Source organism: Monodelphis domestica, chromosome 3 (genome assembly GCF_027887165.1).
Source record: "Monodelphis domestica isolate mMonDom1 chromosome 3, mMonDom1.pri, whole genome shotgun sequence".
Lineage (NCBI taxonomy): Eukaryota > Metazoa > Chordata > Mammalia > Didelphimorphia > Didelphidae > Monodelphis > Monodelphis domestica.
Window position 1 is genome coordinate 101,317,707 of NC_077229.1, and position 13,585 is coordinate 101,331,291.

The 13,585-nt window shown below is 45.1% G+C and overlaps 2 protein-coding genes across 5 annotated transcripts in view; one reads left to right on the top strand and one right to left on the bottom strand.

Annotated features, from left to right (window-relative positions):
• The window catches only part of FAM83H (family with sequence similarity 83 member H), a 38,140-nt gene that overhangs the window by 14,090 nt on the left and 10,465 nt on the right, over positions 1 to 13,585 (bottom strand). Inside the window, exons 1-2 of one of the 4 annotated variants that reach the window (XM_056822820.1) lie at positions 9,663 to 9,812; positions 1,748 to 2,242 (exon numbers count right to left, since the gene is read on the bottom strand). In XM_056822820.1, the coding sequence (XP_056678798.1) occupies positions 1,748 to 2,224 (477 nt within the window). In that variant the 5' untranslated portion in view covers positions 2,225 to 2,242; positions 9,663 to 9,812. The other 3 variants (XM_056822819.1, XM_056822821.1, XM_056822817.1) reach the window with 3 other exon arrangements.
• Positions 1 to 13,585, top strand: part of IQANK1 (IQ motif and ankyrin repeat containing 1) — a 71,610-nt gene that overhangs the window by 10,786 nt on the left and 47,239 nt on the right. The window contains exon 3 of the mRNA XM_007488681.2: positions 9,637 to 10,002. Within this exon, the coding sequence (XP_007488743.2) occupies positions 9,637 to 10,002 (366 nt within the window). The remainder of the gene's footprint in view (positions 1 to 9,636; positions 10,003 to 13,585) is intronic.

Sequence of the window (13,585 nt, forward strand, 5' to 3'; positions counted from 1 at the left end):
GCCAGAAAGCAGGAGATCTCAGGCAAATGTTTAGTACTGGGACATTCAAGACTCTGAACTGAACTGATCTGAATAAGCTGAATGCCAGAAGGACCAGAGCCAAGCATATATTCCATGTATGGGATAATGCCTAGATGCATTCTCTGACACCTTGGGCTATACAGCTAACAAGCTGGTGTTAACTATGAGTTTAGTCCATTTCCTAAGAACTCAGACCTCCTGCTTTAACTCCCTGTCACCAGCCCCTAAGTTCTCAGTATTTGGAGAGGGAAGTCCACGACAACACTGCCCTCCATTACCATAGAACCCCAAAAGATAGAGGCTCCAAATAACTGGTGAATAAATATTTAACCTATTGATCCCAATCCCAGAGACCCAGTACCAATGTCTCCCAGAGCAAAAGCCAACTTATCCTGCTACCTCTTCCTGTATTCTTGTCCCCAGACAGTTAATCATACCACCCTCCTTCCTTCTTTGCCCTTTCTTTCCAAACTTTCTTTCTTCCTCATCTCTTCTTTTCATATCTTTCGTCTTCTTGTGTTCATGGAAACCTATTTCTTTAAACCAGTAAATCACCAGCTACCTTCTCAAGTTCCAGTGGCTCCTTCCATATCCCCTGAGACACTGAGTCAGGGGCACATTCTACTTTCCAGGGCCACTTTCAGACCTTCCCTTGCCCACCACCATTTAGCAACTTCATCTAATCCTAGTTTCAAAGGATCAGATAACTAGAACTATAGAACTTCTATAGTATTTAGTCCAGTCACTTGATGAAAGGATCTACCAGCCTCCAGAGAACTGTCTTTCCTTTCTCAAGTTCATTACCTAGCTCAATGTCTTTCCCTGCAATTCCAGGTCCTCCCCTCCTACTAGAGGACTTAAATATACATGTTGCCATCCTTTCAAATACTCTGGCCTCAAAGTTCATCCACTTCCTCCACCCCTATGACCTCCACCTTTACTTCACCTCAGTCAACCAAAGAGATTGTGGGTCATACCCTAAATCTCACCATCACTCACAGCAATGCCATGTCCTTGATTCTAAACTCACTAATCACCCCTTACTAATCATTATCTTCAGTCCTTCCATATCTCTCATTCTCTCTCTCTGCCTCCCTCTCACACTCTCCTTCCCCTTTTCTCTCTCCCACTCTCCTCTTTCCCATCCTTTCTCTCAAATACATAAAGTAACAGTAAACCACAGTCTGTTCCATACATTTTAGCAATAGTTAATACATTGTCTCAAACTGTTCTCTGAGTCTAATCTCCACGTCCTCTTCTCCTCGCCCTAGCCCACTCCCCAACCGTAATGCCTGGGTCTATTCATTTTGTAATTTCCTCAGATTGGCTAATGTCTTCTCCTTCCTTCTCTTCCATCTACTCTGATGTGCCTTATCCATGTTGCCTCTCCTATTAGATTGCAAGCTCCAGGAGGCAGGGACTATCTTTCCTTTTTCTTTATATCACCATAGTTTAGCATAGTTCCAAGCATAGCTTAAAACACTCATTAAATGTTTGCTGATTGATTAATTGTGAACTTCCTAAGGATGGTGCCCTGTTCTGTTCCACCTCCTGCCTACTGAAGATTCTAAGCTTCCTAAGGCCAAGCTCTTAAGTCTGCTCCTACTTTTTCCTCTCCTGGCCTATAGGTTTCCCTAAGGGTAGCTTGGTTCAGAGCTGAACAAACTTGCAGATTGGTCCTTTCAACTAGCACTGTCCCCCTTATCCCCATATAGATGGCCCTGACCTGTTGCGCTGATCTGATCATCCTCCGAGCCTCATCCTTGATACTTGGGTTGTCAGGTGGTGGTGGTTGCACCAAAGTGGTCACTTCAGTACCCTGAAAGCCAAAGGTCATAGGCCATCCCAGGTCAAGTTCAGGCACCGCAAGGTCTGAATTCATAGGCCAGTAGGTACCAGAGGAGCCATCCATGTCCACATCACCATCTGCTTGGGGAAGGGATCCAGAGGCACTTCCCCGGGCAGTGGTATTCTCCCGGGAAGCATGCTGTGGCTGCTGCAAATGGCGGCTCACATGAGCCAACTCCTCAGGACACAGGAAGTCAGGGGCTCCCTCCTCAGCCAGAAAGCGTTGGTAGGCCTCAGCTCCCCCCTCAGCAAGTGCATCTAGGGCCAGCCGGTAGTATTCCTTGTAGTGGGGGGGCAGGTAGTCCGGGGCTAGGGGGTTGTCCCCCTGGGAGGAACTCTGAGATCGTCGAGCCATGGCAATTGGGCCAGGGAGCTACAGCAGAAAGAAAAAGAGTGTCACACAAAGACAACAGATTAGACCCAGGGTTTCTAGCAAGTCAGAGACCTGTTCAAACACAGGCCATGCCCCCCCAGACCCATCCCAAGAATATATTCCACCCAGGGACGGTTATGTTCTCCTGTGCATACATAAGAGCCTGCTTCAGAACCCCACACAACTAGCACAAACACAGACAACCACATGGCCATATATGGGTGGAGAGATGGGCTACATTCCAGAGAAGCCCCCAGAGGTCACGGCTCCTGGGAAAGCCAGGCACGAGATTTAGCTGCAGTCTCTCCCTGACAGTTCGGGACAGGAAATACTCCTGATTCTAAGGGAACAAGGGACCCACCTCATCACTGGCAGGTCAGGCCCATATCCATCTGAGTTCTCCCATTATTCCTTTCGGCCAGGGGATGGGGACCATATAGCAGCAGCACCTTAGAGGCTAAATCCCTCAATTTTACAGATGAAGAAAGGCAGTTTCAAAGGGGGGTAAGGAACCTCCTCCCCCTTCCCCTCAACCTTGGCTCCCTTCAGGAATACCTCTAGCCAGGTTTTCAAGACCCTAACCCTCATCACCCCAATCATTTCTGCTGCAAATGGAACAGGACCTGGAACACAGCACCCAAAATGGTCCCTCAAAACCCACTAAGGGGTGCAAGGGCCTAAGCCTCAAAGACTCAGCCTCGGATGAGCTCTCACTATCACAAGTGGAAAAAAAGGAACCCAGGAATCCAGGCCTGAGCTGCCTCCACCCAGCCTGGAGGGGAGCAGGGATATTGCGTCAGTCGGCCCCCAGGCCCCGCCCCTGTGGCACATCTCCCAGAGGGGGGAAGGGTTAGAGCAGCCCTAGGGGCGGAGCTCCGACCGCCCCAGGTGGCCTTTACCTGGGCGGGGAGAGGTAAGGGGGAGGGCCCAGCCACGCCCCCCTCACCAGGGACAGCTGGAAAACTCGGACTGGAGAATCCCAAGACCGGAGTGGAGAATCCCAGGACAGGAAGAGAGAATCCCAAGACCGTTAAGAGTCATCGGAAGCCCTTCCAACCAACTGGAGATCAGTTACTTTCCCACTAACAACCACCATCACCATTACCTACTTGAACCCGGATTTCATTCCATCAAGCCCACCCCATTTCACGGGAACAAAACTTGCGACTGAAATTCCTGAATCCAGAAATCCCCTTAAATTCCACACAATGGCCTCAAACCCACACTTTTGTTAACTGCTACCCCCCAACTCTTCAACAGAGAAATTCTCGTTTACCAGCTGCAATCACATACACATACACGAGTTGTTCCCTGCCCCGAATTCTCCCCTCAAATTATACACACAACTCCTGTTTCTTCCCTGACACATTACTGGTACTCTCTTCCTAGAGATCATAGCGATAGATCCTGTTTCTTGCACCCAGACACAGATGATGACTTTGCTAGAAGTTCTACACAGGGTAACCCCTCGTCGCCCCCTTCCCAGCCTATTATTGTCCCTCACCCTTAGACCTTACTGCTAAGCCCCCTCCCCACAAACATACATACACACACACACACTTAGAAATGAAGAGTATTTATTATCTTTGTGCCCAGACTCTGAGACACTGAGGATGGGGTAGGGGAATAGATGAAGTTAGAGGACCTGAGTTCTCATTGTCTCAGCACCTGGGTGATGCTAGGCAATTCACTTAAATCTCAGCCTCTCATCTGTGAAATGAGGAGAATTGGACTATGTGACCTCCAACTCAGAATCCTGGATCACAAACTCCACAAAGGTCCCAACTTTACCTCAAGACCCTAATTACCATCCCTTTCCCCCATCCTACATTAGATGGAAGTGAGCCTTGTTTTCGAGGGAGTTCTACCTACATACATTAACCATACCTAAGCATACTTCCCCTTTAGCCAAGGAACCACAGGTTCAGGAGGTTATTTGTAGAATATGGAAAGACAGTCGGGGTTAGCCATTCCAGAGGTCAATCTTCTCACTTTATAGATGGGGAAATTTGAAACCTAGGACTTGCCCAGGGTCTCACAGGTACTAAGTGGCAGATTCAAACTCAGGTGACATGCTTCCAAATACAATACCCAAAATCCAGGGTTCTTTGTGGAGTATCACATCTTTGAGAACTGACCATGAGACAGACAACCACTTTCATATTGTGAGACAGCTGAGTGGTATAGTGCGTACAGTGCAGAGTCTGGAGTCAGGAAGCCCTGAGTTCAAATTTAGCCTCAGATGCTTATTGGCTGTATGACCCTGGACAAGTCACTTAAATGCTGTCCGCCTCAATCTCCCCATGTTTAAAATGGGGATGATAATAGCACTTACCTGATGGGGTTGTTGTGATGATCAAATGAGATATTTATAAAAATGCTAAGCACAGTGGCAGACATATAAGTAGGTACTCTGCTTCCTTCCTTTCCTTCCTTTGTCCTGGTGAGATAGTTTCTCAAATGCTACATAAAATCATAAACCAGAAAACTATCTTTTCCTTATTTTAAATCTATTAAAAAAAAGGGGGGGCAGCTGGGTAGCTCAGTGGATTGAGAGCTAGCCCTAGAGATGGGAGGTCCTAGGTTCAAATCTGGCCTCAGATACTTCCCAGCTGTGTGACCCTGGGCAAGTCACTTGACCCCCATTGCCTAGCCCTTACCACTCTTCTGCCTTGGAGCCAATATACAGTATTGACTCCAAGACAGAAGGTAAGGATTTTTTAAAAAATCTATTAAAAAAAATGAGACTAGGGACTGAGTCCATGATTCTACTGATAGCATAAGCAAATCCCAGATGAGGAAACTCCCTCTACAATGCAGGTCAGCATCTTCTCTGCAATTTTTAGTCTTAAAGAGCTGCCTAAAGCACTGAGAAATTAAGTGACTGGCCCTAAGTCATATAGTCAGTGTGTTTCAAAAGGCAGGATTTGAACATTGGCCTTCCTGGCTTTGAGGTCAGCTGTTTCCATTTCAGAAAAAATTAAAAACTAAAAACACAAAGGAAAAACAAATATGGTTTAATAAAATTCTTAAAAATTTAAGTTACTCCACTAAAGATTCAATTTGTCCCCTGACTTTCTATCATTCCACTGTTACATACTGTTACTCTCTCAAACTCTACAGTCACCACCATCCCCAAAGCCTCTGCAGTTAAACCACTACCCACCCCAAAAAATTATTATCGCCTTCCCAGTCCCAATGATCAAGTATATGAGCCTTCCCCTCCTAGGAATCAGAGGCAGTAATTTGCCAGGATATGTTTTAGAAGGGGTGTGGAAAGGGGATTGGGCAAGAGTATGGCTCAAGAACTGGTACCATCTTTGGATGCTATACTCCAAGCAGATCTCCTTTACTGGCTCTCATTTCCTTTCAACCCATTTCTTACCTACTATCACAGACCCCATTATTCCACTCCCCTACTACTATTCAATGCCCCTCATTTTCTCCCTAAATTCCATTCTCCTTCCCTCACTTCTCTCCTAATCCTCATTCTCCTTTTCTCCTCTCCCCTACTGTCTTCATTCTTCCCAAATCCCTTCTCTCATCAGTTTTCCTCCCCACCTGCCCCTTCTTTCACTTCTCTCACCCAGCCCTTTCTCCCTTTGAAAAAAAATACTTTCTCCCCAAATTCTTCTCATTCTACTCCAGTCACTTCTATTTCTCAAGAGATTAACCTTTCATTCATTCTTACTCTTTTTCTCCTAGCCTTTCTTTATTAATATAGTCTTTTGAAAGTCTGCCCTCAACCCTGGTAACCTTAAGGAGAAAATAGCCCTCCTCATTCAGATAGTTTATCCTGAGTACCAAGAAGACTTGGCCTCCCAGGTCTGACAAAGTTCTTAGCCCTTTTACCTTTTGTGGGTCTAGACCATCCATCCTTCTTAGGGTATGGGCCATAAAACAGGATTGAGGCAATAACAAGAGGGATTAAATTCAGGCATTGAAAAAGATAGTCCTAAAAGAGGTTCTAAGATTTAGGACACAGTCAGGTACCCTATGAAGACTAGGGGGAAAGGTTAGCCATCTTTCTCTATGGCAGCTTTTATCTAAACCCTAAGTCTAAGGGAGCCACCTAACTCTTCAGGAATCACAAAACCCCTAAAATAGGCAGGACACTGGAAGAGTTGAGCTAGGAAAGGGCCATAGCCACAAATGACCACATGAGGTCTATGAATCAATCAATCAATGAGCATTAACTTATCACCTACTAAGTGCCAACAATTAGGCTAGGCACTAGGGAAACAAAGCCAAAATGAATTAATCTCTGCCTTTAAGGAACTTACATTCTACCAGGGCTACATTCTATGGCCAGAGTGGCCTCAGAGATACTTCAATGGTCCTCAATTTCCAAATGGAGTGACTCTGGAGATATGGCATAGTAGAGATAATTTGACTCTGTTATGTCCTTCTGTGGGACCTTAGGCAATTCACTTTTCCTCTCTCTCAGTTTTCACACTTATAATGAGGGGGTTGCCATGTTATGTTGTGGAAGGGATTCTTGCACAGGATGGGATCCTAGCATTTCTGAGATTCTGTGATAGATAATCTCTAATGTCCATAATCTGTGAGTTTATGATCTCACTGACACAAGTCTAGAAGTACTAGGACAAGTTCACAATGCCTTTAATATCAGCCCCAACTTCCACCTCTCCATTTATTCTGTATAACCCAATGAACTCTGACCCTCCAACCAGCCCCCAAAACTCTGATCTTTGACTCCCAGGCCCAGGCTCCTGTCATCCCTGACCTTTAACCATCATAATCATGGCCTTTTATAACTTCAGAGGCAGAGGATCTACAAGAAATATTCCAACAAGACCAAAGGATCTTGGGGTCTATGAATTTAACTTAGGGTTTATGAACTTAAAAAATTTTAATAATAATTATACTTTAATATAATGGCTTCCTCTATAACTCTATGTATTTTATTTTGTTCACTTAAAAACATTCTGAGAAAAGGTTCAGATATGAACCATGTGGCCAAAAGGGTCCATGATACAAAAGAGGTTAAGAATTGCTACTCTAAAGTGTAATAATGCCCAGATGCTGCTGCAGGATAGAAGCCGACAGTCAAGAAGCAAGAGTGCTCACAATGGAATACAGAGGTCAAGACAGGAAGCAAAGGTATTTATATAGAAAATGGGGGTACAGACATAGAACAATTATGTCTAAGTGGGATATAGGGGACAGACAGGAAGTAGGGGTGTTTATATAGGAAATGAGGCAGAGACAGGAAGTAAGGATGTTTATATAGGAAACAGGGGGCACAAAGGGGAAGCAAGAGAGTTTAAGTAGGATACAGGGGACAGAGACAGGAAGTAGGAATAGTTATATAGGAAAGAGGGGCCCAGACAGGAAGTAGGAGTGTTTAACTAGGATACAAGGGATAGGAAGTAGGGGTGTTATATAGAAAGTAGGGGCAAAGAGGGGAAGCAGGAATATTTAGGATATGAGACACAAACAGGAAGTGGGAATGTTAATATAGAAAACTGGGGGCACATATAAGAAATGAAAATGTTTAACTAGGATATGGGAAATAAACAGGAAATAGTGGTGTTTAGATGTGATATGGGGAGCACAGACAGGTAGTAAGAATGTCTAATTAAAATATAGGGGGCACGGACTAGAAACAAGAGTGTTTAAGATATAGGGAGCACAGACAAGAAGTAGGAATGTTTAATAACTAGGATATAGGGGCACAGATAGGAAGTAGTGGTTATTTAACTAAGGTATGGGGATACAGACAGGAAGCAAGAATGTTTAACAAGGATATAGGAAGCACAGACTGGAAGCAGGAATGTTTAGGATATAGGGAACATAGACAGGAAACAGGAATGTTTAACTAGGAGATAGGGGCGCAGACAGGAAACAGGAATATTTAACTAGGATATGGGAAACAGATAGGAAATGGTGGTGTTTAGATGTGATATCAGGTGCATAGATAGGAAACAGGAGTGTTGAACTAGAATATGGGGGCACAGACAGGAAGTAGGAATGGTTGATAACTAGGATATAAGGGCACAGACAGGAAGTGGGGGTATTTAACGAGTTTAGAGGGTACAGACAGGAAGTAGGGGTGTTTAGGATATAAGGGGTACACACAGGAAGCAGTACTTGAAAGGAAGGGGTGAAGGGAAGACTTTCCAAAAGGGCTTATAAAAAAAAAATGAGTCCATAAAAGCAAAGAAAACATAGGTTCATATACTGGATATGGGGACATAGAGAAGACACAAGGGAAGTTCAAGTAAAAAAATCAGTTTCACACAGGTGGAAGCCGCAGAGAGGAAACAAGGAGTTATTTATCTTGGTTGTTGGGGCTCTAGAAAGTAAGCAGGACACAGTAGAGCTCAAAAAGAACATAAGGGCCATAGAAAGGAAATGGGGTCACAGACTGAAGGGAACAGAAAAGGCCAGTTAGCTTTAGTTAATTTGTAGAGAGTAATAACTGCACCCAATCCCAATACTCAAAAGACCAAGTTCTAGTCTCATTTTGGCAACTGACCTGCAGGATTCCCTTTGGCAAGTTTCATCTGTCCCCTAGATGCTTTCTGCCTCCCTCCCCTCACTTCCCCTCCCCTCCCCTCCCTGGTCCTCATATTTTTTAGGCCTCAGTTTACTCCCCGGTTCAAAGAGTAAGGGGATTATACTCCCTGAACCCCTAATGCTCCTCCCAGTACCACAACACTGGAGTCTCTTTCCTGGCCCCAGGAAAGGAGAGCAGGGAGTCACTAAATCCTCCTCCCAAAGCTTGCCTCGCCCAAACCTGCCCAGGGCCCAATTCCCAGATCCCAGATCATTCTGACCTCACTCTGCTCTTCGGCCCCCTTCCAGGGACACTGCTTCCCCCCACCTGGAATCCTCCCAGTTCTCTGCCTTCCATAGACCAGGCAGGCCCAAGAGAGCTGAAAGAAGGAACAGATCTGCCAAGGAGGTGGGTGGGGGAAATGAAGACGGGAGGGGGTGTTAAAGGCATTGGGTCCCCAAAGCTGTCCTAAGGTATCCCGCCCCCTCCAAAAAAAGGCAGGCTAGGGAAGAAAAGCTGATAAGATAGGGAGCCAGGCCAGGGTGCTCCCCACAACCCCAATCCCCCATGGCCCTAGATCTGTCTCACACTCACTTTCATAGACACACCCAGTGGGACTCACACAAACTGTACTTACAAGGCAAATCTCAGAGCTCTGCTTGGAGCAGGGACTCTGACACCCAGATTCCCCCCTAGAGCCTTGAGCACTTGAAGACTCCAATACATATACATGACCCTCCAAGGTCTGGATCTGGGCATCTGGCTCACCACCTCCACTTTCCTCCACCCCCACCAACTCCTTTCTCCCCAGGCTCTCCCTAAGGTGTTGGGACTCTGGTCTGACCTGACCCCGCCCCCACATTGTGGGAAGGAAAGGTGGGCAGGGGGAAACCTTACCTGGCCAGGTGCAGGCCCAGGGCTCTCCGGAGGTGACCAGTGACCCGGTGCCGGCCCAGGTTGTCCCCTCCGTACCCGCACCCCACCCCGAAGCCGCTCCCTGCCTCCCTGCCCCACGGACTGATTCACACGCTCCCTCCCCCCAGCCCAGCCCTGCCCAGCCCCCTCGATGCCTGCCCGGCCTGCCCGGGCAGCACCTCTGGGGGGGCGGGGAGGAAGGCCCCACCCCGGCTGAGAGGGAGACACACAAACCCTGGAGCTCCCTCACGTCCCTCCCCTCCCTGCTCCTTTCCAGAGCCATTCCTCTGCCCCTGGGATCTCTCTTGGGGCAGAAATCAAGGTAGGAAAGGGAAGTGTCCCCAAGGGCAGATAAGATTCCTTAACTTGTCTGATCCCTTCCCCAGGTCAGGACCTGACTCTCCAAGATCGGGAGAACTGCCCCAAACTGTGGACCTCTAAAAGCTACAGGTCCCCTGGCCCTAGAGCTACCTCCCACCCCTCTCCCCATCGCATAGACCCCTCTAAAAAGCCTTTTAAGAATTACTGTGAAAGCTTTCATTTCCTATTATCTACTTTAATAGAACTTCAAAAATACCGAACCTGCCCACTTAGAGGTTACAAGCCAACAAGCTGCTACATCAGGAGAACAAGCATATATAATATGCTAGATTACATCGAAAATGCATTGAGGGCAGTGATACAAAATGCTCTCTATGGGAGATAGTCTAAGGGAAGATTGTTCTCAAAGAGGAGAGGACAACCTGAGAAGGCTTTCTGGAGGTGGCTTTTAAGCTTCGCTTTAAACAGAAAGAAATTCAATGCAAGAGAAGGTAGAGTAGGTATTCCAAGCAAAGGGGATCTTCATGAATCGAGACTAAGGGGCAGGAAAGTATTCCCCCAAACCCCTGACAGTGTTTAATGTACAGTAAAAAAAAAACTTAGTAAATGTTTGCAGAATGGAAAGAAATGAGATGACATTCCATGCCAATAAACACATTATCAGACACCCACCATATGCCAGGCACTGAACTAACTTCTGATAACAGAAAAGCAATCTCTTCTCCAAAGAGGGATATAGCTCCAAAACCCCCTCAACTAGTTCTTCCCTATCTTTTATGTAATTCGTGTATGCAAGTCAATATGATACAAAATAATTTTAAACTGAGTTAATTTGGGGAAAAAGGGAGTACCACAACTGGGAAGGGGGGGTTGGGATCTGGGAAGACTTTGCAGTGATAAACTTTGAAGAAAGACAAGAAATCTGAAAGGCAGAGATGGGGAGGGGGGTGTTAGGGTTACATTCTGGACATGTGAGGCAGTAATGAGATATGAGATGGGTTATTCAAGGAATCCAGTTTGTCAAGAGCAGAGAATTTGTTACCACCATGGGATCTGAACCTTTGTTGTATCCTAGACCCCTTGGGCAGGCAGGGGAAGACTATGCACCCCTTCTTAAAATGATTTTTAAATTCATAAAATACATAGGATTACAAAGGAAAACAATTATATTGAAATGCAGTTATCAAAATATTTTTTAAAAGCCAAATACACAGATTTCAGGTTAAGAGCCTCCATTCTAAATTATATTCTACCCTTGAATGACTTGCTTTCTTGATCTATTGAAAATCACACCTTGACAAATCCCATTTCTGGATTATTTCCACCACCTGTCTCCTCAGCTCCTCTCTAGTGTTGCTGAAAGGATATCAAGAAAATGAGAGGGTCACTACATTATCTAATCTCAATTGGGCTCTCACTGTAGCAAGGCAAACATTCTATTCCTCCCTAAACAATTTATTACCCCATTTTCCATAGGTACTGTTCTAAATATTCTCATTTCTCCCCTAAGCTTCCCATTGTACTACTAACTCCTACTCTCTCAGCAGAGGCATACTAAACTGGCCAAGAGCTTCCCCTCTTCCACTTCTTCATTTCACACATCTCCCACCACAGCCTCCTCCTTCACTTCTCTCTCAGATTAAGGGGTGGCCTTTCTCCTTGCCAAAGCTAAACCTTCCACAAGCACCTACACCATCCCCTCCCTTCTTCTCAAGTAAATTGCCCCCACTGTCATATCCACACTCTCTCATCTTCAATTTCTTATCTGTTAGGTCCCTCTACTTTCTACAAACATGCTCATGTCTCTCCATCCTTAAAACACCTTTTTTTGAAACTATCTTTGATAGCTATCATCTTTCCCTTAAGGTTAAACTCTATGAAAGCTATCTCCACTCAGGGCCTTCACCTCCTTTCCCCTCACTCCCTTCTAAGTCTTCTGCATCTTTCAATCTCATCATTAACCTGAAATTCCCTTTCCAAAGTTAGTAATGATCTAAATTTAATGGCTTTTTCTCATTCTTCATCCTTCTTTACTTCTCTACTATCTTTGATGCCGTTGATCACCTTCCACTCCTGGACAGTCTCTTTTATGGGTTTTTATGACACCTGCTTCTTCCCTCTGTCCATCTGCTCCTTTTCTGTCTCCTCTATTAGGAATTCATTCAGGTCATACCACTAACTCTGGATCCCATGTGCCTCAAGTCTCTTTCTGAGTCTTCTCTTTTCTCCCCATACTATCTAACTTGGTGAGATAAATTCCCATAGATTCAATTATTATCTTGACACAGACTCAGATCTACATCTCCAACCTTAACCTCTCTCCTTATCTTTTCAGTCATACCTCACAAACTGCCTCTTGGATACCTCAAGCTGGATGTCCTATGTACATCTCAAACTCAAATGTCCCAGACTGAATTTATTATATTACTCCCCATAAACTCTCTCCTCTTCCCAACTTTCCTCTTATTATCTAGGGCACCTCTATCCTACCTCTGTCTCATCCTTAACTCCTCACCCTCACATATTCTATATCTGCATAGTCCTCTTCTACCACAGTGTCTCTCACATAGGCCCAATTACCTCTTGCCAGAACTATCAAAATGCCTTCTAATTGATCCCCTTCCTCAAGTTCCTCCCCCCTTGGATCCATCCTCCACATTACTGCAAAATAATTTTTCTAAAGCAGATATCTGGCCAGGTCATCCTCTACTCAATAAACTGCAGTGGCCCCCTATTACCTCTAGTATCAAATATAAACTCTATTTGACATCTAAAGCTTTACATAAAAAATGTTTTGCATGATTTCACATGTATAATGGGTATCATATTGCTTGCCTTCTCACTGGGTGGAGTAGGGACTAGAGGGAGGGAAAGAATTTGGAACTGAAAGCTTAAAAAAAACATTTTTTAAAGTTAAAAAAAAAAAAGCTTTTCATAGCCCAGTTCCTTACTATCTTTCTAGTCTTTTTCTTTTTTAAAACCCTTTCCTTCTGCCTTAGAATCAATACTAAGTATTGGTTCCAAGGCAGAAGAGTGGTATGGGCTAGGGAATTGGGGTTAAATGACTTGCTTAGGATCACACTTAGGAAGTATCTGAGACCAGATTTGAACCTAGGACCTCCTGGGTCCAGGTCTGACTCTCTATCCACTGAGCACCTAGCTGCCCCCTTTCTTTTTATACTTTATTTCATTCTATGTACTCAATGATCCAACTATAACTGACTTCTGTCTCCCATCTCAGTGTCCTTATGCTGGTCATCCTCTATGGCTGGAATACTCTGCCTTTTCCTTCACCTCTGCCTCTTGATTTCCTTCCTTGAAGACTCAGCTCATATTTTACCTTTTGTAGAAGGCCTTTCCTATCTCTACCACCACCCCTACTTGATGCTAGTGCCTTTCCCTCTCAGGCTATCCATCTATCTGCCTTTCATGCACCTAGTTATTTATATATTCTCTCACCCATTAGTCTATGAGCTTCTCTAGGGCATAGACTATCTTTTGCCTTACCTTGTATTCCCAGCTCTAAGCATAGTGTTTAGTACACAATACGCACTTAATAAAGTCTTCTAGGGCAGCCAGGTGCC